At 41.9% G+C, this 23,050-nt stretch overlaps 3 protein-coding genes across 3 annotated transcripts; 1 reads left to right on the top strand and 2 right to left on the bottom strand.

Annotated features, from left to right (window-relative positions):
- Positions 1-650: 650 nt before the first annotated feature.
- Positions 651-5,897, bottom strand: mettl3 (methyltransferase like 3). Its single transcript, XM_085399274.1, has 11 exons — positions 5,681-5,897; positions 4,335-4,525; positions 3,778-4,242; positions 3,490-3,665; positions 2,667-2,880; positions 2,365-2,552; positions 1,554-1,592; positions 1,363-1,471; positions 1,132-1,197; positions 937-1,049; positions 651-855 (listed from the first exon to the last, which is right to left on the bottom strand). The coding sequence occupies exons 1-11, from the start codon at positions 5,781-5,783 to the stop codon at positions 735-737; spliced, it is 1,785 nt and encodes a 594-aa protein (XP_085255400.1). The 5' UTR covers positions 5,784-5,897; the 3' UTR covers positions 651-734.
- ttc5 (tetratricopeptide repeat domain 5) lies at positions 5,769-15,616 on the top strand. The gene is made up of 11 exons (XM_085399283.1): positions 5,769-5,893; positions 6,096-6,200; positions 6,284-6,389; positions 8,146-8,278; positions 8,372-8,583; positions 12,549-12,699; positions 12,792-12,883; positions 13,004-13,207; positions 13,840-14,054; positions 14,169-14,313; positions 14,400-15,616. Exons 3-11 carry the CDS (start codon positions 6,327-6,329, stop codon positions 14,517-14,519), a joined length of 1,335 nt encoding a protein of 444 aa, XP_085255409.1. The 5' UTR covers positions 5,769-5,893; positions 6,096-6,200; positions 6,284-6,326; the 3' UTR covers positions 14,520-15,616.
- A 230-nt stretch (positions 15,617-15,846) lies between these two features.
- On the bottom strand, positions 15,847-20,805 carry ccnb1ip1 (cyclin B1 interacting protein 1). The gene is made up of 5 exons (XM_085402443.1): positions 20,687-20,805; positions 19,557-19,855; positions 18,961-19,107; positions 18,597-18,783; positions 15,847-16,210 (listed from the first exon to the last, which is right to left on the bottom strand). The coding sequence occupies exons 2-5, from the start codon at positions 19,851-19,853 to the stop codon at positions 16,044-16,046; spliced, it is 798 nt and encodes a 265-aa protein (XP_085258569.1). The 5' UTR covers positions 19,854-19,855; positions 20,687-20,805; the 3' UTR covers positions 15,847-16,043.
- Between the last annotated feature and the right edge of the window lie 2,245 nt (positions 20,806-23,050).

Here is a 23,050-nt window from a genome sequence, read left to right as displayed (position 1 = left end):
CAGGAATGCTACAAACAAGAGGGCTCCTCTCGTGCACGACCATCTGCAAAAAACATCACCCAAGAAAACTCGCGGTTCAACACTGGACACTGACCTTAACAAAGCTGCTTCCTAACTCAGAATAAGCTCAGGCACATGAGCTCAACTCGACTGGCTGCCTATTGTTTGTTTTCTGGTTATATTACTATGGAACAGGAAGTTTACTGAGTGCAAGTCTAATAGTTAAATGTGAATTTCTGTTTGTGTAGACAGCAGCAGATGTGATTTTTGATGATTTATCACAGTTAATTGGAGTGTTATCAGAAACAAATTGCAAATAACTTCCAACTTGTGGACTGATATCAGACGTGCTCGCTCTTATAGCAACATTTATGGCAGGTTTTAGTGACGGTCTGCTTGACAGTCTCATTTTGCAGGAAAAAAAATAAAGTGAGATAACTTTATGTTACTGGATGAAACAGATGACAAACTTTTAGCTTTGAGGACACAATTTGTTGTTGAAAAAATGTGATAAGTTGCATGTTTTATCGCAAAATACTAAAAATAGCAATAATATGGTATCGTGTGGAGGCCCGGCGATGCGATCATTATGGATAATGTGCAGAGAAGCCGTGAAAAGTACACAGGCAAGATGGAGACGGGGCATCTAGTGGACAATATTTATTAAAAAAATGTTTACAGGTATAAAAAAAATAAAACAGTTTGAAAACAAACTTCTTCAGAGTTGTGAGCAGTTATGATGACTGGATGTTTTTGGGTTTGGAGATGACGCCGTCTGGATAACGTTTCTTAAACCGAGCCACGACCTCGGGATCCAACAGATGAATGCCGTCCAGCTGGTTCCCGAGAGTTATCCTGGACAGGAAATGACACAGACATTGTGAGGTGTGTAGAGCAGCTCGCTGGTCTCTAAATTAAAGCATGATGGTATGTTACCAGTTAGGCTGGACATTGTGGGGTCGACCAAAGAGCTCAATCTTCCTGGTGCCGGGTGAGAGTCTCTCTATCATGCCGTAGATCTCGTCTGGCTTGTGACTCGTGGAGCGGACCTGAGAGCGCACAGACATGACTCAGGCTGAAGGAATTATGGGTAATGACACCACGTATAACAGAGGATTTACAGCTGTTTACCTCTGCCACGATGACATCACAGTCCAAACCCCTGTTGAACCCCTGCGGGTTTCCTTTTACACCAACCTGAAGGCAAACACGTTTAGAATGAGACAACACAGGTTCAGCTATTTCAGCTACTGGACGGTTAAGAACGACAAAAGCAAAAAGTTGCTGAAGGTTAAATTCCTCGAGCCCGAACCCCAACGGGACCGTCCTCACAGTATAACACTGAGATTGGTTCAAACCTACCAGGCAGTGCTCCTTCCCGTGGTTCAGCCAATGACCCGTCCTGCCGGTGCGGATGATTCTCTGGAGCTGGTTGGTTTTCACCCAAATGATTTCATCCACACGCTCATAACTGAGAGAGGAGGATAAAGGCTGAATGATTAAAAAATAAGGGGAAAAATATGACACGATGTTGACAGAAAGGCAAAACTTACCCCCAAAGGCTGAGGCACTCTCTGCCCAGCTCCATAGCCCTGAAACAGGAAGAGAACGTTGAGTCTGAATACCATTTCTAAGAATAATGTTTAGGATTGGGGGAAATATCAGTTGTCAGACATGTAGTTACCTTCTTTGGGTAAATAATTAACCTGAATAGCAGCACAAAGTAGTGCCAGCTTCCTGTCGTGCTGAAGCTGAGTGAAGAGCTGTACGCAAACACTGACCGGGCTTCTCATCATTTATGACGAGTGAATGTAAAACTGTAGAGATCTGGCACCGTGCGGCCGATGTCATATTAACAAGAACAGAGAAGCATTGTGCAAGTTCCCTGTTCGATAGATTTATTTGCTAAGCCAATGCAAACTAAGCCACCAGGTTTTCCCCATCACCGCCACATGTTAATGTTGGGCATATGTGCACTGCTCACTTAAACACCTTGTTCCCAGCTAAAAGTCTACTTCTTTAGAGCCTTGCTGAATGACGACATGCCCCATTTCTTTACCCAGTCTTTCATTCTGTCAATGACTGTCTGTTGCCCAAGCTTCTATCTATCTATCGATCTATTTATCTAATCTAGACTTTAAAACGTTTATATTAAATTGTAGTGAACTAGGTGAAGTCTCATCTTAAGGGAAAGCGTTTCATAGGAAAAAAAGCAGCCATTATTCTCTAGAAGTTTAACTTAAACAGGCTGAGGGGCGTTAATTTGTAGATCAAATGAAACATTCAGCTATGAGTTAAATGTTGACATAAAGTGGTCAGCTGTCCTGCTAACTGAGCCAGATTTCTGGACTTCTTTTTAGTTACCTGCCAGTGACCCAGAGGAAGAGGAAGCCGTCATCCTGCAGGATGGGGATGTTCAGTTTTCTCATCTCGTCATCAGTCAGAGTACCGTAGGGCAGCTCCATGTGGATGTCCCAGGGAGGGTCAGCCATCACTACGGCGAACTTACCCAGGATGGACACGTCCAGGTAGCGGATATCACAGCAGATCCACTGAGTACCAAAGCACATAAATCACACTATTTTACGATTTTAAAAGACATTATGACACACGAATGCGTCCAGTCTCATAGGCTTCTTTTAAATCATCCCCATCCTCCTCCTCACCTGTGAAGGGAAGAGTTTGCCCACATTGCTGTCGGCGTCCCCTGCGTGGAGACCAAGCTCTGTGGTCCCCGCCTGGGGCCCCAGCAGGTTCCCCTCGGTCTCCGGGGGGCTGTCGATCTCATAGTGGACGTACTTACAGGTGTCCATGTGGAAACAGGTGTTGAGGAAGGAGCAGTCGCCGAGGCTCTCGTCTGTGTGCTTGTTGATGATGCGACTGTATGACAAAACATAAAGTTAACATCACAAAGTAAAAAAAAATTGACACCTAAATTGCATTTAGGTGTCAGACCTTGTGAAGCAAATACAGACCGAAAGTGTAACTTGGTGCATGGCTGGTTAATGCAAGGTTTAAGCTGTTAAATGCTCACATGAACATAATAGTGGGCAGAGAATCCCTTTTTATGTAGGACAGTTTTCCAAACTTTATGCATTAGAAAACTTAAAATGATGCAAAATAAAACTTCTGGTGCAGCACATTAGACACATGTATGAGCAGGACACTCTCAAAACGTGGTGTGTCTCATATTTATATCAAACAGTATTTAGCATAATCACAGTGCCACCTGGAGGCCAAAGAGAGTATTACTCAAACACTTATGGATGTTTGCTATACTTGAAAAACAAAGCAATTAATGGGTAAATGTACTTAGCAGGTCAGCTAGAATTTCCCATATTTATGATACGCTCTTTTCTAGCTGTAGCACAGCAGCCTGTATTCTCGTGATTTGGACAATCCAGGACTGTCAGGGAAATAAACTTTCAGTCTTGTTAGTTACAGTTACTTGTCTGTAACAGTGTCAGACTTTGTGAAGCAAATACAGACCGAAAGTGTAACTTGGTGCATGGCTGAGGCGTGTCTCCAGCGCGAACACATTCTTCTTTGGTCCCGTGATCGCAGAACTCTTGGACCTGAGCTCGGCCGCGGGATCTGAACTTTTCCACGATGGACTGCTCCTTGGCTGTGCTGGCGTTCAGCAGCTCCAGAATCTCTCGGCTTAACTGGATGCGAAAGAGAGTCACGTGATAACTGCAGCAGTAACGAAACGCCGATTTTTAATCAGTTACAAAAGAAACAAAAACAGCAACAACAACAATAAAAACTCTATGTTACCTTCTTGCTCTGCTGCTCCTTGGTGGACTGTTGGTTCAGGAGGCTTTCGATCTCCATGTCCAAATGAGACGACTGGCTTTTACTGCTCCTGCCCTTCTTCTCCGTCCCGCTCCCTGACGCCGAAGGCCCCGGCTCTGAGGAGGAGGCTGGCGTCAGCGATGTGGTTGACGAGTGAGGAGGAGAAGCAGAGCTCTGAAGCAAGGGCGAGAAGCCTGCAGCCCTTTTGCTGTGCATTTGGTCTTCTGCTTTTCTCTTGACTCCAGTTCTCTGGGCTCCAGCTACAGATCCAATCATAGCCCAAAGTTTTGTGTGGTCCACAGCTATGACCACCGTGGGGGTTGATGTGGAGGAGGAAGTTGTAGAAGAAGAAGGAGCCGAGGTGGGCTCTCGGACCTCGATGAGCTCCTGAGCAGAGAATTTAAGCAGCAGGCTCTGGATGCAGCCGTGACTAACGGCTGTTTCTGACTGTGACGAGAAGCAAACAAAACAGAGATGTCAAAAATAAACCCACATCACTGAGTTCAAGGATAACACGAGCACCGGAGACAAAAACTCACACTGTTGAGTTCATTTGTGATGGAAAGGGAGTCTGTTGGCAGTGTGAGACTCAGATCAGACAGATATCCCAGCAGCCTCTTCTCCAGTTCAGGGTCTGGTGGTTTTTCTGTTTCCTCCTGCGAGGTGGACGGAGCTGCTGGGGCAGGGCTGTCACTCCTGACTGTGGTACCGTCTGTGCTGCCACCACCATCTGAGGGGACAACAAAGGATGAAGCATCAAGTTCAGAGAAAATTGTCAATATTTCCCATTTTAAATTCCTGAAACGTTTCATAACTTTCAGATAAAAAGGTTAAGTAATTATAAAAATAGTTGTTTAATTTAATGGTACAAGAATCATCCTTTGTTGTTGTTTGTTACTCCTTTTTGTTTTGAGGAATTAGGGAAATCTTCATAGTGAAACAGCAGAACTGCTTTAAAGTTTTTCAGCTTATATCAATTACTGCCATCGGTAAATGTCCAGCGCTTGTACTGTTGATATACACTGCTACATCCCCAGCATGGCATCAAAGCAAATGAGCTTAGGCAGCTTTATAGCAAATTACTACAACTGCTGGATACTCTGAGCTAAATTTACTGGTTATCTGTAACAGAATACCTGACTGATCAATAATATAGATAGTAATGTCTTTGTTGCATCACATTTAGCAAGAATGAACACAGTGTTTTGTTAGTGTCCAACAACAACCGAGTAAAACCCCACCTTCATTTGATAAAACTCAGGTCCCCTTTTGCCAGCGAAGGCAAATTCGCTCAATTAAATCAGCTACTAAATGAATGGACTGGAGCGCATTTCTGTGCTTTTCAAGATTTACCGAACACTTCAATCACATCTAAACACAATCATTTTATCCTATACACGTTAAGCGCTTCGAATCCGATTTAAAACCCCCAATTAACTTAATACACCATCAAAGCAAAAGACAAGAGACAAGAGTGCAGACAGGATGGAGAGGCTGGCGTGTGTGCAGTGAACTAACTTTGATCTCAGCTGAGAGGGGACCCACTGATGTTTATTTACATCTTGCCACACCGTCAGTGACACCAGTGATATGGTTGAAAGGTGTAGTTCAGACATAGTAATAACTATATTACGTTCTTTAATTAAACCAATCACAGAATTAACCCCCCCCCCCCTTCTTTCCTTGTTTCTAGTAAGCTTTTCTAATTGTAATTTGGCGCTTAGAGCACCAGAGGGAAACGATATCGCCATAACACGGCAGCTTACACAGTCTAGATGGAGCGCTGCAGACCTGAGTTAAGATACGTAAAGTTAAATATATGGGGGGAACTACCCCTTTGGTATCAATACCAGCGTTAGCTTGGCACTGCCCGGCCTGAACCTACCGGCGGACATCTGAGCCGGGTCTTTCCGCCGTCGCTGCAGCCTCTCCCGCAGAGAGTCCAGCTGCTTCTTGTGCGCCTGGATGTTGCTCCATGTGTCCGACATGACGAGCTGGACTCAGCTGCAGGAAAAACACCAATACTGGCCTCACCGAGCACCGAGTGTCCGGGAAACTAAACAAAAGTTGAATCCAGTCCACCCTTGGAGGGAAGCGGGTACGGTGCAGCACAAAAACGTGTGTCGGGTAGCACACGGGTTGATTGGGATTAAACATTCCGCTTTCGTAGTGATTTGTCGTGGTTTTAGGATTGAGGGTATATGATGTAAAATATAATACATATATATCTCAGTCTACGAAAGTGGCATGTTGGTAGCTAAATCAGTCATCACGTTAAACTTCATCTGTTAATTTTCCAGGCGGATTCGTTTTCAGTACGGACTACTTCAATTTCCGGCGTCGCCGAAATTAAAAGCCCGTTTCCTCTGTGCTGAAACAGACTACACTCGCGATGCTTCCTTAAAGTAATTACCTTTCTGTGGCAGCAGACATACCGTATAGACTAATATCTAATCGTTATTAAGTAACTTGGCGCATTTTGTTCCAGCTCGCTGTCAGATTTTGCTGCTGTTCCATGGTCTAACGCAAAGATGGCGGAAGAGGAGAAGAGTGGTGAGGCTGTGGAAAACAAAGACGAGCTGCAGATTATGAAGGTAACTCTTCTCAGCGGAATCACACATTTATTCAAATGCTCCGACTGTCTCCAGCCTTTGTGCCCGGCTAGCTTCCCGTGAGGACGGTGTCATGTGTTGCTTCCTTGGAGTCTCCAGAAACAACAGCTGGCTGCAGCTGTCACGCCGAAGAACAGATTTTTTTTGTAGTAGCTTTAAGGTTTTCTGCTATGTCAGGTGCAGGAGTGCCACACTTACCCTTCTGTAGCTAGATTGGCCACAGATGTTTCACACCACAGCTTTAAACCACCAGATAACGGGCTGATATTCGCGCTTTGCTTTGATCTGTGCGCTTCTTGCTGAGTCACCACATTGTCAGGGTGCCTCTGGTTTAGTGCACCAAGGATGAGGAGTGCAGCTGTACTGATTTGTTCTCTGCAGGCCCTTCGATGGTTCGTGCCTTTATAATGTTACAAAAACGAACTATTTCAATACCAATATTTCACTCTGGGAGTACTGTGTAGCAGACGTTCACTTAGGAGCGAAGTATGGTTAACTTAGAAAACAAGAAAAAACTAACAGTGAACATGCAGTAACACAATACCGCACAAAAGTCTTGTACTAATATTTTCAGTGGTCTTGAGCAATAGTTTTCCAGGTTTTATGGAGGTCTTTTGATATTGGCTCCTTTTTCACCCCTTTCCAGTCCAGATCTTATACCTGACCATTTTCATAGGAATGCTTTTGTTTGTTTGTTTAAATGACTCCAAAGTGAAATGTGAATCATCCAAGCCTGAAAATGCTGTCATGTCTACACATAACAAACATGTTGACAAAGAACCAATTTTTAATTGTATCTTTAGGGACTTTTTTATCAGCAGCTTGTCACAAAAATGCATAATTTCTTCCAACTTCTTTAGTCGTATCTATGGAAAACGCGAAAGATAACAGCTTGACAGACAGAAAACGGTATTTTTGCACAAATGGGCGATTCCCAAAGAGGTATTAGCGTAAAACTATGCTATATCTCATGCATGGTGTGCAGTGTGTCCTTAAGAAAAATAAGGAAACTGAACAAGTGGTGGACGTATAGTAGATGGAACAGTAACTGAAAGTCATGTACTTAAGAAATAGGAAAAATGCGGTATGCCCACATATGTAACAACTGGACTGAAAATCAGTGGCAAAAGGTCTGATGGAGTGATGAACCCAAATTTTACATATGACAGTGTTTTTTGGTCCAAATCATTGTTAGTATGTACTGATGAGAGCCAGTGATGTTGACGATCTTATCAAAATTAGTGAAATTCTGAACACTGATAATACCGTCATATTTTGATCCATGTGGAAAAAGTCTGATGGGCAGTGGCTCCATTGTTTTTCTTCAGGGGTTTAGGATCATCTTCACAGAGAACAGAACAAAAGGCAGCCAGCATCCAAAGAAGAGCTTTGAATGTCATTAAAGAAGCCACAAGAACTATTCCCAAAGACTCCTTTTTTTTGCCTTTGTATACTGTATTTCCATATGTTTATTAATTTTAATAAATCGCTGTACACCTGTTTTCTAACGTGGTGTAAAGAAATCTGCAGTGGCTACAGACTTTTGCACAGAACATTCGCAAGTGTAGTATAAACTGTTAGTACTAGTTAAATTATTAGTTACTCGGGTAGTTTCACTCCTCAGCAGTATTTGTTGATGTGTTGTTGTGTCTCAGTGTTGTACTACAGGCAGATGTGGTTAAGAGAAATGTGTTTTTGATCTATTTTTATGTCTGTTTCTTGTCTTCTCTCCCGACAGGAGCTGGTGGATGAGCTGTATAAGTTCAGAGATTGTTATTTTGAGACTCACAGTGTGGAGGATGCAGGACGGAAACACAGCGACGTAGCAGAGGAGATGGCACAAACGCTGAAGAAGCTGGAGGAAAAAGAAGGTAAGGGTCTCTTTAAATTAAAAAAAAAAAAAAAAAAAGTGAGTTAATTTGCAGGCTTTCATTCACAACTGCTCCGTTTACAACTTCCAACAGACGCCTTTAAACACAAAGCCGAGTTCTTGCTGCAAAAGGGACGATGTCTGAACGTGGCTCCAGACTTCAGTGCTGCAGCAGAGGAGTGTCTGTCCCGCGCGGTGAAGCTGCAGCCTGGCCTGGTGGAGGGCTGGAACACGTTAGGGGAGCAGTACTGGAAAAAAGGAGACCTGATCGGTGCCAAAAACTGCTTCACTGGTGCCTTACAGCAGGTAATGATGGAGAAAGGAAGGTTTGTCCTCTTTGGTTTATTGTCTTCTCACATTCCATACCTGCAAACACTCCTGCTTTTACCAGGTTACTCCATTTTTTTTTTTCCCCCACAATTTATCCCAGGAATCTCTTGTAATTCAAACTTTATTATGAATAATTGTTATACACATATTAATACATTTTCAGTTTATGTGATGTGACCCAAGTTTCCAGTTACTGGTGAAACAATCTCCACATTTCTAATCATTGAACCCAAACCAGGAAACACAAAATCCACTTCAAATTGGTTTGTGTGCAGCTGATCTCTGCTCAGGCAGACAGATCTGTTAGATTATTATATTATATTAGCTCATTATCTCCATAGTTGTTGGTCTGACGCTTTAATCGCAACCATAGTTAGTTATCTGAACAATCTGTTCAGCTCTTTGGACGTGTGTGATGGGTAGTTGTTGACTTTGGTAAAGCTGGAAAGTTTTCAGACTCGTCCATTCACACCACAAGAATCAGTAATACAAAAAAAGACCTTTATATACTTTAGTAAGCAAAGAAAATATTCAATAACTTCACTTTTGTGTTCTGTTTAATCAGAATCAGAATCAGAATACTTTATTGATCCCTGGGGGAAATTATTTTTTGTTACAGTGCTCCATTTTAAACCAACATTAAGACAAGACAGACAATACGCTAACTAAGAATAGTACAATATATACATATACATACATACATACATACATACATACATACATACATACATACATACATACATACATACATACATACATACATAAGTCACTTATAAATAAATAGTTGGAAAAGAAACATGTGTAGCTGTAGCAGCAAACAGTGTGTTAAGTGGATGCGTTGTACAGGGAGATGGCCACAGGCAGGAATGATTTCCTGTGTCGTTCAGTGGTGCTTTTCGGTAATCTCAGTCTCTCACTGAACGTGCTCCTGTGACTGACCAGCATGTCATGGAGTGGGTGGGAGGTGTTATCCAACATTGTCTTTATCTTGGACAGCATCCGCCTCTCCGACACCACCTTGAGGGAGTCCAGCTCCATCCCCACAACATTGCTGGCCTTACGGATCAGTTTATTAAGTCTGTTGGCATCTGCGACCCTCAGCCTGCTCCCCCAGCATGCAACAGCATAGAGGATCGCACTGGCCACCACAGACTCATAGAAAATCCTCAGCATTTTCTGGCAGATGTTGAAGGACCTCAGTCGCCTCAAAAAATAGAGACGACTCTGGCCCTTCCTGTAAAGTGCTGTGGTGTTTTTAGCCCAGTCCAGTTTATTGTCAATGTGTACTCCAAGGTATTTATAGTCCTCCACAATGTCAACACTGACCCCCTGGATTGAAACAGGGGTCAAGTGTTTCCTGGTCTTCCTGAAGTCCACGATCAGTTCCTTGGTCTTTGCCACGTTGAGCTGCAGATGATTCTGCTCACACCACGTGACAAAGGAGTCGACCACAGCCCGGTACTCTGTCTCATCATCCCTGCTGATGCATCCAACCACCGCAGAGTCATCAGAAAACTTCTGAAGATGGCAGGTCTCTGTGCAGTGGCTGAAGTCTGTGGTGTAGAGGGTGAAGAGGAAGGGGGAGAGGACAGTCCCCTGTGGTGCCCCTGTGTTGCTAATCACCTTGTCAGACACACACTGTGGGAGACGTACATATTGTGGTCTTCCTGTCAGGTAATCAACAATCCAGGACACCAGAGAAGCATCCACCTGCATCGCTGCTAACTTATCACCCAGGAGGGTCGGCCTGATGGTGTTGAAAGCACTGGAAAAGTCAAAAAACATGACCCTCACAGTGCTCGCCGGCTGGTCCAGATGGGTGTAGACACGATTGAGCAGGTAGATGATGGCGTCCTCTGTTCCGAGACGAGGCTGATAAGCGAACTGAAGGGGATCCAGATGTGGTCTTACTATGGGTCGCAGCTGGTCCAGGATGAGCCTTTCCAGGGTCTTCATGATGTGGGAGGTCAGTGCCACGGGCCTGTAATCCTGGGGGCCACTGGGACGAGGCGTCTTTGGTACAGGGACGAGGCATGATGTCTTCCACATCACCGGGACCCTCTGCAGACTCAGACTCAGCATAAACAGTTTATGAAAGACTCCACACAGCTGGGGGGCACAGGCCTTGAGGACAAGGGGACTCACTCCGTCTGGTCCAGCAGACTTGCCTGAGTGAAGTCTCCTCATTTGCATCTCAACCTGGTATTGAGTGAAGGTGATGGGTGGGGGAGGGGTGTCAGGAATCTCACAGGAGGCAACATGTGAAGAGAGAGGCTGGCACAGTGGTGTGGCTCTGGATTCCAGGCTGACTACAGGTGAGGTTGTGGGGGTGGGAGCAGACACTGTGGTGTCGAATCTATTGAAAAACAGATTCAACTCGTCGGCTCTATTCTCACCTCCCTATATAATACTGTATAAAAACATAATGCTGTTTGCTAAAAACATGTAGCCATATTGTCAAAAACAAATCTACCACATTTTTAAAATGCCAAACTGTCGTTCAGTTCAGTTTTATTTATATAGTGCCAAATCACTCAAGGCGCTTTATATTAAAGACCCTGCAATAATACAGAGAAAACTCCCAGTCAGACGCTCCCCCTTTGAGCAAGCACTTGGTGACTGAAGGAAACTGTTTCCAGGGCCTAATCCGTGGATCGACTTCCTTCGAGGCGTGGACGTCTATCAGCAGAGAATGTCCCTTAGTCTGTAACACAGTCAAATATATTCTCAAGCAATATTCAAGCATGCCATTCAGCGTGTTAGTACGAGCTCGGGAGCAGCTTGGGAGAACAAGAAAACAGAGACTGCTTCAGATTGTCTTCCCAAATTGACTCAACTTTATTCACAAGTACAACAGTTTATATAGAGGGTAAAATTCATGAGACAGCAGATTATCAGTTTAAACCAGTACAGACCAAGATAAGGCAGCGTCTTCCTGCCCTTGGGTGAAGAAGCATCCTTTGTGTAGTTTATTAGTTCAGCTACAATTGTGATTATCTCAGCGACATATTTTCAAGGCACAAAACGAAGAGTTCTTTCATTAGTGAAATCTGAAACAAACCATTTGGCCTTCAACAGGCGTCTAAAAGATTAAGAAACTAATGTAGCTGAGGGAGTGATCTCTGTGGTATTTCAACCTTGTACCAGCCTGTGATTCTCACACATCAATTCTTGGGTCAAAGAGAAAAATAACTAAAACAAAGGGGCCTTATTGAATGACAGAGTTTTCCTGTATAATGTCACTATAAAACAATATCCAGTAAATGCTACCATGGTACTAAAATACCTAACAGTGACAGTGGGAAGAAAAAAACTCCCTTTTAACAGGAAGAAACCCCTGGCAGGTCCAGACTGAGGCAGGAGCAGCCATCTGCTGTGACCTGTGGGGGATGAGGGGAGGGAAACTGGATAAAAGTGACACAGTGGAAGAGAGCCAGAGATTAATAATGAAAATTGACTGATACAATAGTGGTGTATAAGCACATTGTGAGTGAAAAGCAGGGATTGAAGAAGAAATGCTCAGTGAATCATGGGAAGTTTAAGCCTAAGCTTATTTCAGCATAACTAAGGGATTGTTCAGGGTCACCTGATCCAGCTATGCTTAACTATAAGCTAATAAACAACAAGTAAGCCAGCAGTCTGTGAGCAAAGAGCTCTAACGGGGCGATGCTGTACTATGAGGTCTTTAAGACGAGAGCCTGATTATTCAAGACTTTGTTTGTGAGGAGCAGGATTTTTAATTCAATTCTGGATAAAACAGACAGCCAATGTGGGAGAAATATGCCTGCTTTCCCAATCCCTATCAGTACTTCCACTGAAGTATTCTGCAACAACATCTGGTGAATTTAAAAGCTATTTCTGAGCATTAATCCAGATAACCTCTCCTATCCTTTCTGTTAGGATTCATTCATGTTAGTATGTTTTGTTTTCCACCTCTGTAGAGCAAGAACAAAGTGTCTCTTCGTAACTTGTCCATGGTGCTGAGGCAGCTGCCCGCGGCTGACAACGACGCTCACGGCAAGCAGGTGCTGGAAAGCGTGGACATGGCCCGGCAGGCCGTGCAGCTGGACGTGAAGGATGGGACGTCCTGGTGTGAGTAGAGTGAAGACAGACTGTGCTCTTTGTTAGAGATGCTAAAGACTGTTGGGGCATTAATTCATGTCGTTCTGCCTTTGTTTTTACAGATATCCTGGGAAATGCCTACGTGTCGCTGTTTTTCACTTGTGGACAGAATCCCCAGCTATCTCAACAAGCTCTAAGTGCCTACACACAATCTGTGAGTACAGACTTAAACGGATACACACCAGAGGGAATACCGATAAATAATAAAATGAATACCGTAAATAAATAATCAACATGCGCATCTGTATTTTATTCCCGTTTTCCTCCTGTGTAGGAGACGGTGGATCGAGCTGCCTCTTGTTACCCAGAGCTGCATTTCAACAGATCCACACTGTTCCAGTACGAGGAGATGTACGGGTCTGCGCTCGCCGGCTACAGTCGAGCCGCCGAGCTCGACCCCGGCTGGAAGGAGCCACCAGAGAGAGAGAAGCAGCTGCTGGAATATTTGGAGAAAGTGACCGAACTCCTACAGAACAAGGTAGGAGACTCTTTACAAAAGTACCGGCATACTGTTTATGTCCTGTTACAAAAACGTACAGAAAAGAAGTCGGTGAAAATCATGCTGTGATTTGGTCGTGCTAAGAGTCTCCAAGGTGGTTTATCAGCCACCACCAGATTTAATATTATCAATGACTAAGTATGCTCTGACATGCTGATGCTGTAAAATACTCGGTAATACTCCAAAATGTTAATGATTGACATGTAATCAGTGGCAGCAAAGCGATATCTGTCTAGAGTAAAAGGGTAATCTAAATGATGTAGCTCTCTACTCCTGACACAAAATAATGGCTACAGAAATCATGTCATTGAGTCAAGTATGGATTTAAAAAAAGAAAAGAAGAGTAGAGTTAACTGAAGTGGTTAAACGTAATTCAAGTATTTTAAGATCACATAATTTCTTTAATGTCATCTTTGTATTACACACGTTGTCTTTATTGTTAGTCGTAGTTATGTGTATGAGTAGCACATGACCTTTGAGCCTGTTTGCTTCCACTGTTATAAATGCTTATCAGAGTGACATACAAGTCAGTTTTTTACCACATGATGGCAGCAAAGAGCACATTTGACTCTAGTTTTTCCCTTAAGCTTCAGTCTGCCTTGTGTGTTCAGGGGAAGGTGAAAGCCCGCCGGTTACGGACGATGCTGTCGAACCTCAACACGTCTGCTTTGGGCCCCTGCTCGTCTCCTCAGTTTCGCTCCCCGGCAGGCCGTGTGGGCAGCCTGGAACCCCGGACACTTTCCTCCCTGACACATGGCCACAATGCTGGGGTGGCCGCTCTGGGGAAGGTGGTGTTCAGCCTGGCCTCTGAGGGTCGCATGGCCTTGTAAGAGAATCTTATTTAACAGTAATGGTCCTTTAATGCACGTGCAGCTTGACTCTGGCTGTAAAAGTGAAGTAATGTAAAATCTTACAATCTTCTTTTTTATTTTTCCTCCAGTACGTTTGGCATGGTGGACAGTGAGGAGACTTGTATAGTGGTGATGGTTTACAACACAGCAGATAGCTGGGGCGTCCTAATAGGAGATTCTGTAGTCATTCCTGAACCTCAAGTTAAACGACACAGTATAACCCATAAAGATAAGGTAAGTGTTGCATTAATGAATGCTGTTTACAATCAACGCAATAATGTCTGACTGAGTATGTGACCTTCTCCTGTCCTCTCTACCAGTCACTTGATTTTAGAAGTATACGAGTGGACTCTCCTCTGCTGCTCATCGTCAACGGCAAGAAGCAAAACGTTAAAAGTCAGATCGCTGCCTCCGTCAGCTACAAGCCTCAGAGCGAGTGAAGCAGACTGAAAGCCCAAGGACCAAGCTTTCTCGTTTTCTCTCTTTGCTGGATTTTGAAGCATTTGTAGCAGTTTTATGCAGATCTGTAAATAGGACACCGTGTTACATTTCTTTGTATTTATAAACCTTTTTTATACTCTGTGGGTGTGGGGCCGAACGTGGGTTATCTGTAAAGGAAAGAACCTGTGACGTGACAGTTGTGACCTCAGTTTAAAAAAAAAAAAAAAAAGTGTTTTAAGTGTATTTTTTTTTTTCTTGTATGTTAAAACTAAAGTTCTCAAAAACAAGACATTTTGAGTTGTCCCATAAGTAGTACTTTTTTTTTTTTGTTTTTTTTTTGTTAAAAGTAGTAATGTAACAAAGCCCTTGGTGAAACTGATGCAACTGAATTAAATTCAGCTGTCATTATGATTTTTAACTTTTTTTTTTTTTTTTAAATTTAAAGTTGTGACATGGCCTGATGATCAACTTTCAGCATGCTGTCTATCCACTGTAACTCATGTCTCCACAAACCAGTTTTTATGGCCTGGCTTGCACTGCTTTGGTTTTGCAGTGAAAAACTCATTCACATCACATCTTAGATCCCAATAAAGAACTGATCACAGCTCAGGTTTAAGGCTTCCTGCTTTGTATAACAGGATGCATACAGTGATGTGAAAATGAAGGTTTTCTACAGGACTACACGATTATGCAGTGACCCAGTCAAAGTCCAGACCTCAATGAACTGAAGCATGGCTATAAAGAAGAGTGGGCCAAAATTCCTCTACTACAACAGGAAAGGCTGATACAGGAAATGATTACTTCAGATTATTGCTATTAAATTTCCACAGCACTGCATGAAGTGTTTCCAGAAGCAAATCTTTTGTAGCATTATGTAAATTAATAGATACATTTAAATGGTCATGCTGCATGTAGTGGAAAACAGCAGAATCTGATAAACCTGAAAAATCCCATAAAATCTTTGTTCCAAAATAAAGTTTTAAAAATCTCTTCCCCTAAAGTTTTTCTTCTCCCTCATCTCTGATGTTATGAAACTTTGAGGATCCAGTGGTGTTGTGCCTCTTTCTCTAATAAATCCTCCGACTGGCCACCTATACTGTTTCTTAATGATTATTGCAAATCATCAATATTCATTATGTGAATCTGATGACACAGAAATGTGAAATGATCCATTTGTACTTTCTCTTTTAAAGCTTTACAACTCTTCATTACTTTATAATCCTATATTTAAATACAGAAATGAGGAAAAAGTGATTGCACCTGAAAGCTTTTTGTTAAGCGACAGATAAGTGTTAGGTGTAAGACATAACTCTGTGAAAATATGCTTGAGATTTTTATTATTTACTTAGGAATAACATGTAACAAAATATAAAATGAAATCCCATATTTGTTAATACTGTTAAATACATATTTATGGTTTGAACAGGAAATAAACAGTGCACAAAATAAGAGCAAACGTCTCCTGCTAAAGTGAGTACAGCAGAACAGAGGAGAGTAACATGGATAACTGCAGACTGCTGCTCTCAGTGCCTCCTGATGAAGGGCCGGCATTTATCCCTGCCAGGGGAGCTGAACTGGAAGAAGGTCTTTCCTCCATCAGCCTCCAGGACGGACAAGAATCGACTGTCCCCTTCAGGGCCGAGGGACAGGAACGGAGGGCTCCTCTGAGGAGTCGCATGCCGAGCCACCCCTGAGTGACACACAGGAGGTTGATGGATGTCTTTCATTGTTATTCTCACTAAAAATTCCCTTACATAGACATTCAGCTCATTACTCCTGCTGTTCTTTCCTGATGACAAAGTCTTTTTGATAAAAGCCCTGTCTTCTTTCGTTGCCATTAAGCATTATTCTTTTACCCTGATTCCTTCCTCTTCTCATTCATCAACGTGAGCACAATGTGAAAGCTGATTTTATGAAAGCAGAGTCCTTATTTATCTTTGTTTTCTGAACATAAGTGATATTTTACTATGGACTTTAGTAGTTTTTCTGCCAAAAAGCAAACAGCTTTAGTTAAGTGCAGGTAATAGAGGCCATAATGACATCTTCACATTGTTTGTGTACTCAGCCAACAACAAAAACTTACTGCTTCTTACCTAACAACATTTACTAATAATGCCTTTAACATTTAGGCATCATTAGTAAATGTTGTTAGGTAACACTTTTAAAAGGCATATATTATATATATTATTATATCATTATTGTAACTGTCCCTGAGACAGTTAAAATAATGTTGGTTATTTCATGTTTCTGTGATAGATTCATGCTTAATTTAGTTCATTTATTTACAAGATAAGATGATAAAAGTGTAACATTAATTAAAAAAATATGTGATTACAAAATATGGGTTTGTTAAATATGTAAAGTGCTGTAAAGTTTGTATGAGGCAAAGTTTGTAATTGTCACATGACCAGAGTTTGGTTGAGAGCACAACCATGGCATTGTGTAGCTAGCATGGATACATGGCTACAGATGCATCTACAGCCTCAGCGTTAATGTTATTCTGCATGTGGTCCAAGAGGCGCACACGGTATGGTTTCATGTATATTGTTTGTATAATGTTGCATACGTGTTCTACACTGGTAATGAGAGGACATTTTTGTGATATCCATTATTGTGCATTTTTCTGTTCTGCTTGCACAAGACTGTTTATGGACACTGATATGAGAGACTGATAAGCTCAAAACATTTATGTTGTAAACTTTGTGTTTCTTCAGTTTTCACGGTGTCTGAAGACAATAAGAGTGAGAGAGAGAGAGAAATAAATTTCCGAAGACATCAGTATGATGCGTGGCCATTCTTTGTTGGACCCCTGTAGTTACAATTATTATTAACAGAAGTTATGTATTGTATCATATATTATTAGCCTCGTGAAAAACTGACCTTTGATTGCACAGACCACTACTGTGCAATGATGTGTTTTAACTTGTTATGGTCAAAGTCTGTAAAATCAAGTTAAAACTGAGGGTTATCTTCCAATTTACACACAGTTTAACACTTCAGCAAGGGTTTGGAGATGGATATACAAAGCTACTGCAGTGTTTCCGAACCAGAGTGAGAAACACATCAAGAAATTCAAAGAGAGCCACACAGAGCAAGCCTGGCAGAGATAGGAAACAAAATGTTTAATATAAGTCTCTGGAAAGAAAACTGGTACGAGATGTGGCTAAAGACCTCAGAACAACTCTGAAGACACAAGGGAATGACTTTGCTAAGTCTGGAAATTGAATTTGTTAGTTTAGTTTAGTGCCTGCACAGGAACGGACTGCAAGGTTGCAGACCAAGAAAAACTGAATTTTTGCAGAAGAGACACTTTCAAGACAGAATGAAGTGAGGACAACCTGGAGAATAATTATGGAGACTGGAGGCACTTTCTTTAGCCACAGAGATGCTGCTTATGTTTGGAGAAAGCAGGGAGAGGCATATAACCCAAAGAACACGGTCTACACAATGAAATACGGTTTAGGAAGCATTATGCTTTATGCACGCTTTAGTACGTCCGGAACTGGGAATCTCATCAATGTGGTAGGAATCATGAAGAAAGGACACGTGACGATTCTGAAAGAAAACCTGAAGCAATCAGCAGCAAAACTGGATCTGTATCGCCGATTTGTCTTACAACACGACAACGACCCAAAACATAGTTTGCTCCTGGTCAAGAACGACCCCCAGATAACCAAAGTGAACGTCACTGACTTGCCTGCGCAAAGCATAAGACCAAGGTTCATGCCAGAAGACCAGCAAATCTGGAGAGGTTTTTGAGATGTACCAAAGAAGAATGGGCTGGGACAGCTCAGGACACGTGTGCGAGACTTAATAAAACTAGCACGGTTGGAAAAGCTGTGTTAAAAATTCCCTGCCCTTGGTTAATACTGATAGGGGGGCTAAAATTCTGTCATTTGTGATTAAGTATAAATGCTGCTGTTCATATTTGAAAACAATATTATGGTTTGACCTTTAAAAGTGAAAATAACTAGTCATGTCTGTGTCCATTATCATAAACTAGTTGCCAAGCCTTCATCTCTGTCCAACAATGCACCTTTAAAAACTACAAATGAACAACAATGTGCTGACATTACCGGCATTATTATCAGCGTTGTAGTCTTGATGTCCCATTTGTTGCTCTGTATGTCTTTCTCCAGCACCCACCACCATGCTACGCATCCTCAGAGAGTCGTACAGCCCCTGTAGTTTCTGGTACTGCCGGTTTCTCTGCATCAGCTTCTCAGACACCTCGCTGTAATTCCTCTTGTACTCGTCCATCATCTGGCCATCAGGATACAGAGAAATCTAGTTTTACTCTATGTATGTCTTCAAGATTCACAGTTAAGACGACCACGTGCTCCTTGTAATTTTACATCTTAGCCTTTGAAGCTATTTTACACCAGGTTACAAGTTTAGTGTATTAATGTCTTGTGTGGTGATGAGAGTTGTGTCATTTACTTTCTTCAGGGAGGCGATTTCTCCTTTCAAGGCGGTAAGCTCCAGTTCTCTGCTCTGGTTCTGCTGAGTAAGCACCTTCTCCATCTGCTTCAGCTGTGATTCGGCCCGTGACAGACTGTACTCTTGATAGATACGCTCTTGATGCACCTGCACACACCAACACTTACACGCTACACAAGATCTGACTGACATAAACGGACCATCAGGGTTTATATACGAGGAAGTACACGGCCAGCTGAGCACCTCGGAATCAGCTGATTGTTTACCAACTCACCTTTTTCATCATTTTAATTCTTTAAATAAACAGAATCTCAAATTTAGCATTTAGCATGAGTTAAAAAATAATTAAAAAAGGGGAGGGATCACAGCTAGAAAATTATCCTGGTTTCAAGCGTAGATAAAAAGAGACAACTTACATTCTGTAACTTGTTTTGATCAGATGGGCGAATAAGTTTTTATTCGTAAAGTAGCATTAGCATATGTAAATATGCTAATGCTACTTTACGAATAAAAAATTAGATTTTTCTGGGATGATGTGGGAGCTTCTCTCACACTTGTCTGCTTTTGTATTGATTGTTCACATGGAGATACTTGACCTGATAGCTCCAGAAGGCCAGAGCACGGGAACTGATGTCCAGCACTATGTCTGGTCGCAGACCTGTCAGCACCATCGCTTTATACTCCTCAGAGGGCGACAGCTCCATCCTCACAATGTCCAGCTTTCCAGACAGTGCAGACGAGCATGCAGGGCAGATGACTGGAGAACAGCTGAACTTCTCAGATCCGTGCTGATCACAGAAAACATGTGAGCACGCTGTGACCCAAGCGAAGGCGCTCAGCTTAGCGCGACACTTTGGGAAATTACACAGGAGGGTGTCATCGCAGATGGACATGCCTTTGTAAAGGACAGTAAAAAGTCATTCAGAGAAAAAAACTACAAAGCAAAAACATGATGTCCAAAGACTAACAATCAAATTTCCATAACACAAGGCCCAATGCGATGCAGGAGTAATTTGGTCTTTGTTTGAACTATTTTAATCACAATCAGACATTATTTTAGAGGTCTACATTTTACTTTAATCTGAAACCTTTGTATTAAAAACAAGGTGGACAATAGTTTTTATTAATACAGCTGCAGCTGGCCTTAACCTACAACATTTTGGTAATTTATAGGAGCTTATTTATTACATGTTTAAATAATTTTGTTCACATATTCCCACAAATTGTTTTTATCAAGTTTTTTGTAGGTACATATTTCATGTACCTACAAAATATTCATCAAAAGCTAAGCTACAGTAACTGTATGGGGGCTAAAATAACTCTATAGATCCCACGTTGGATAAATGTACTTTTTACAATGGAATAAAGCAAAGGTTATTATTTGTAAACACTGAAACCCTTTTTTATTTAATTTGTAGTGGCTTATAATATATATTTATGAAAAAATAAAACTGTTAAAATACAGTTTTGTTGTATAAAACGTAAAAGCTCCGCTACCCAAAATTGAGCAGCATTATCGACATTAGATGCTAGCACTAGAAGGTTAGCTAGTGAAAGCCTGAGGCACTCTGCACTTGCTAATAACAAGCTCGTTAAAGTGTCATTTCAACCTTTTTTTTCCTTTAGCAGACTATTAAAAAATATATACTATCGACATTATACACACGGACCTTAACACAACCCTAAAACACTGGTAAAATGGCTAATTTCAAAGACCAAAACCTACCGTTAACTCTTTACTCTGAAGATGACCCCGCAAGTGACATCACTGCTGAAATCTGATTGGCTGATACAGCTCAAGCTCTACCAATCACGATGGCAAAACCTTTAGAATAACTCACAAAGTTAGGGCCAAACTTTTAATGTAAATCTCAAGCAAGATTTGTGTTATTATTATTATTATTATTATTATTATTATTATTATTATTATTATTATTATTATTATTATTATAACATAAATCCAGTGAAGTCCTACAAACTGTGGTGTGGAAAAATAAACAACAAAATAAATAAAAATTAGGCCTACATGACCACTGGTAGCTACCACACTAAGCTACAGTAAGTTCAATTCTGAATTTGCAGAAGAAGAGGATGACCCCACTCTACTTTCCGGATTCAAATTGTGTGCAGCAAGAATGTTGGAAGTGCCATCTACTTTGCTGTTGTGTGCTTGGAAGGCAGCATCAGTCCCAGAGATGGCAGCAGGATATACAAACTGATTCAGAAGGCAGGAACCATCGTTGGCAACAGGTGGTCACTGAATAAACTGCTCTCCATAGTGGCAAACCCATCTCACCCACTCCACTCCACAGTAGTGAGCTAGCAAAACTCATTCTCTCTCAGACTTGCTCAATCCGCCTGCCGTAAAGAACACTTCAAAGAATTCCTACCTCATTCCTGCCATTCTCTGTAAAACTGTACAAAAAACTGTAGAAAAACTCTTCTTTCTGAGACAGGTGAGCACACCTGTCAGGCATAAGATTCCACACATATAATACATATTATGTATTATACCGTCTTGCAGGTGTCTCTATGTAATAAAGCAGTAATGGAAATAAATATAATATTTCAGTTACTGTACTTCACTGTCTAACGTTATGAAGCCACATAGCACATATATTGGCAAAAACGTATATGTTGTCTTTTTGAATTCATGTTTTTTTTTGTAGCTGCTTTTGCTGGCACAAGTATTTATGCTTCCAGGCTTCCTTACAAAAGGGACATAAATAAAACAACAACAACAATGATAATGAGAATGTGATCTGGATATCAGTGAGGGAACCATTAATGCCAGAGATGATATATTATGTGCCATCTGTTGCTATCCTGGATTTCAGGAAGGACCATGCTTGTTTCAGCATAATAATAATAATAATAATAATAATAATAATAATAATAATAATAATAATAATAATGGTTTTACATGTTATAGTGTCCTAACTTTTCTTTCTTTCTTTCTTTTTCTTTCTTTTCGAAATAGTGCCGTATTTCAAAGTGACGTGAAAAAGCTTGACTAAAGTCCATCATTGTGAGCTTAAACTGTTAAACTCTGAATGGCAGGCATTTCCTCAAAATCAAATACTGCCCATTTTCCCTACACAGCCTCTGAGCGGCCAGTCTATATGCTTTATGTGAGACACCTACTTAAATATGGCCCCCTTCCTCCTCCGCCACCACTTTTTTTCTCCCCCTCTCCTGCTTTTATCCATTTCTCCACGTGGTACAGGAGTAAAGGCAGGGGGTGAAAGAGGGGCATTGTGTTGTGCAGCAGCGGGTCCGGGGGTTCATAGTGAGAGAGGGGAGATGCTCACTCAACTGTGTCCAGCACGCCATTGTCAAAGATTCCCATCTATTCTCTGCCTTTTAAATAGAGCTCCAGTGTAAGATGCTTTTTTTGGGTGGTGGTGGTGCTGGGGGTGGGTATTATGCGCTCGGTGATAACACACACGAATTACATGCATGCATGTGGAATGGATGTGTGGCCCCACTTGCAAACATTAGCCGCTCGCTGCACTGTTGTTGATAATTGGCCCCGAGGAAATCAAAGGCTACATCTCGCCTTCTCAGCTCAATGCTGGGAAGGCAGATTTTTGACTCACGCTGACGGAAACCACCTGCCAGCTTGACTTCATTATTATGACTAGGATCAAAGTATAGGTGCAGAGCGCACAGGATGATCGAGGCATGGCACCTGATTGCTAAGTTACCTGTTGGATTAGTTTTACGCGTGTTACTGCATCTTAATCAGAGCCATCATCGTCTCTCTCTCTCTCTCTCTCTCTCTCTCTCGCACTCACTCTCTTGCTATAATGATTGAAACATTTATCTCGAACAAAAAGGCTACATCTTACGCCCGTTTTAATTTGTTTTTTAGACATCCAACGGGCTTTGACGCCATTGTTGGTTTTTTATTGAAAGTTTATGGCTGCAGCGTGAGAGTGTTAAGAAAAATAAAGCTGGGGGGGGCGAGATAGAGAGAAAAGGAGAACCGGGGAGGCTGTGTGTTGCACGCCATTCAAATGCAAATATCATAGAACAAGGAGTGGTTCTGTGTGCGTGTGTGTATATAGTGTGTATGTGTGACTGTGTG

Source organism: Rhamphochromis longiceps, linkage group LG3 (assembly GCF_057381845.1).
Source record: "Rhamphochromis longiceps isolate RC_006_pf linkage group LG3, R_longiceps_female_GT1.1, whole genome shotgun sequence".
NCBI classification, from domain to species: Eukaryota; Metazoa; Chordata; class Actinopteri; order Cichliformes; family Cichlidae; genus Rhamphochromis; species Rhamphochromis longiceps.
Note: the sequence above shows the minus strand (reverse complement) of the source record. Positions and strands in the feature narration are given on the sequence as shown.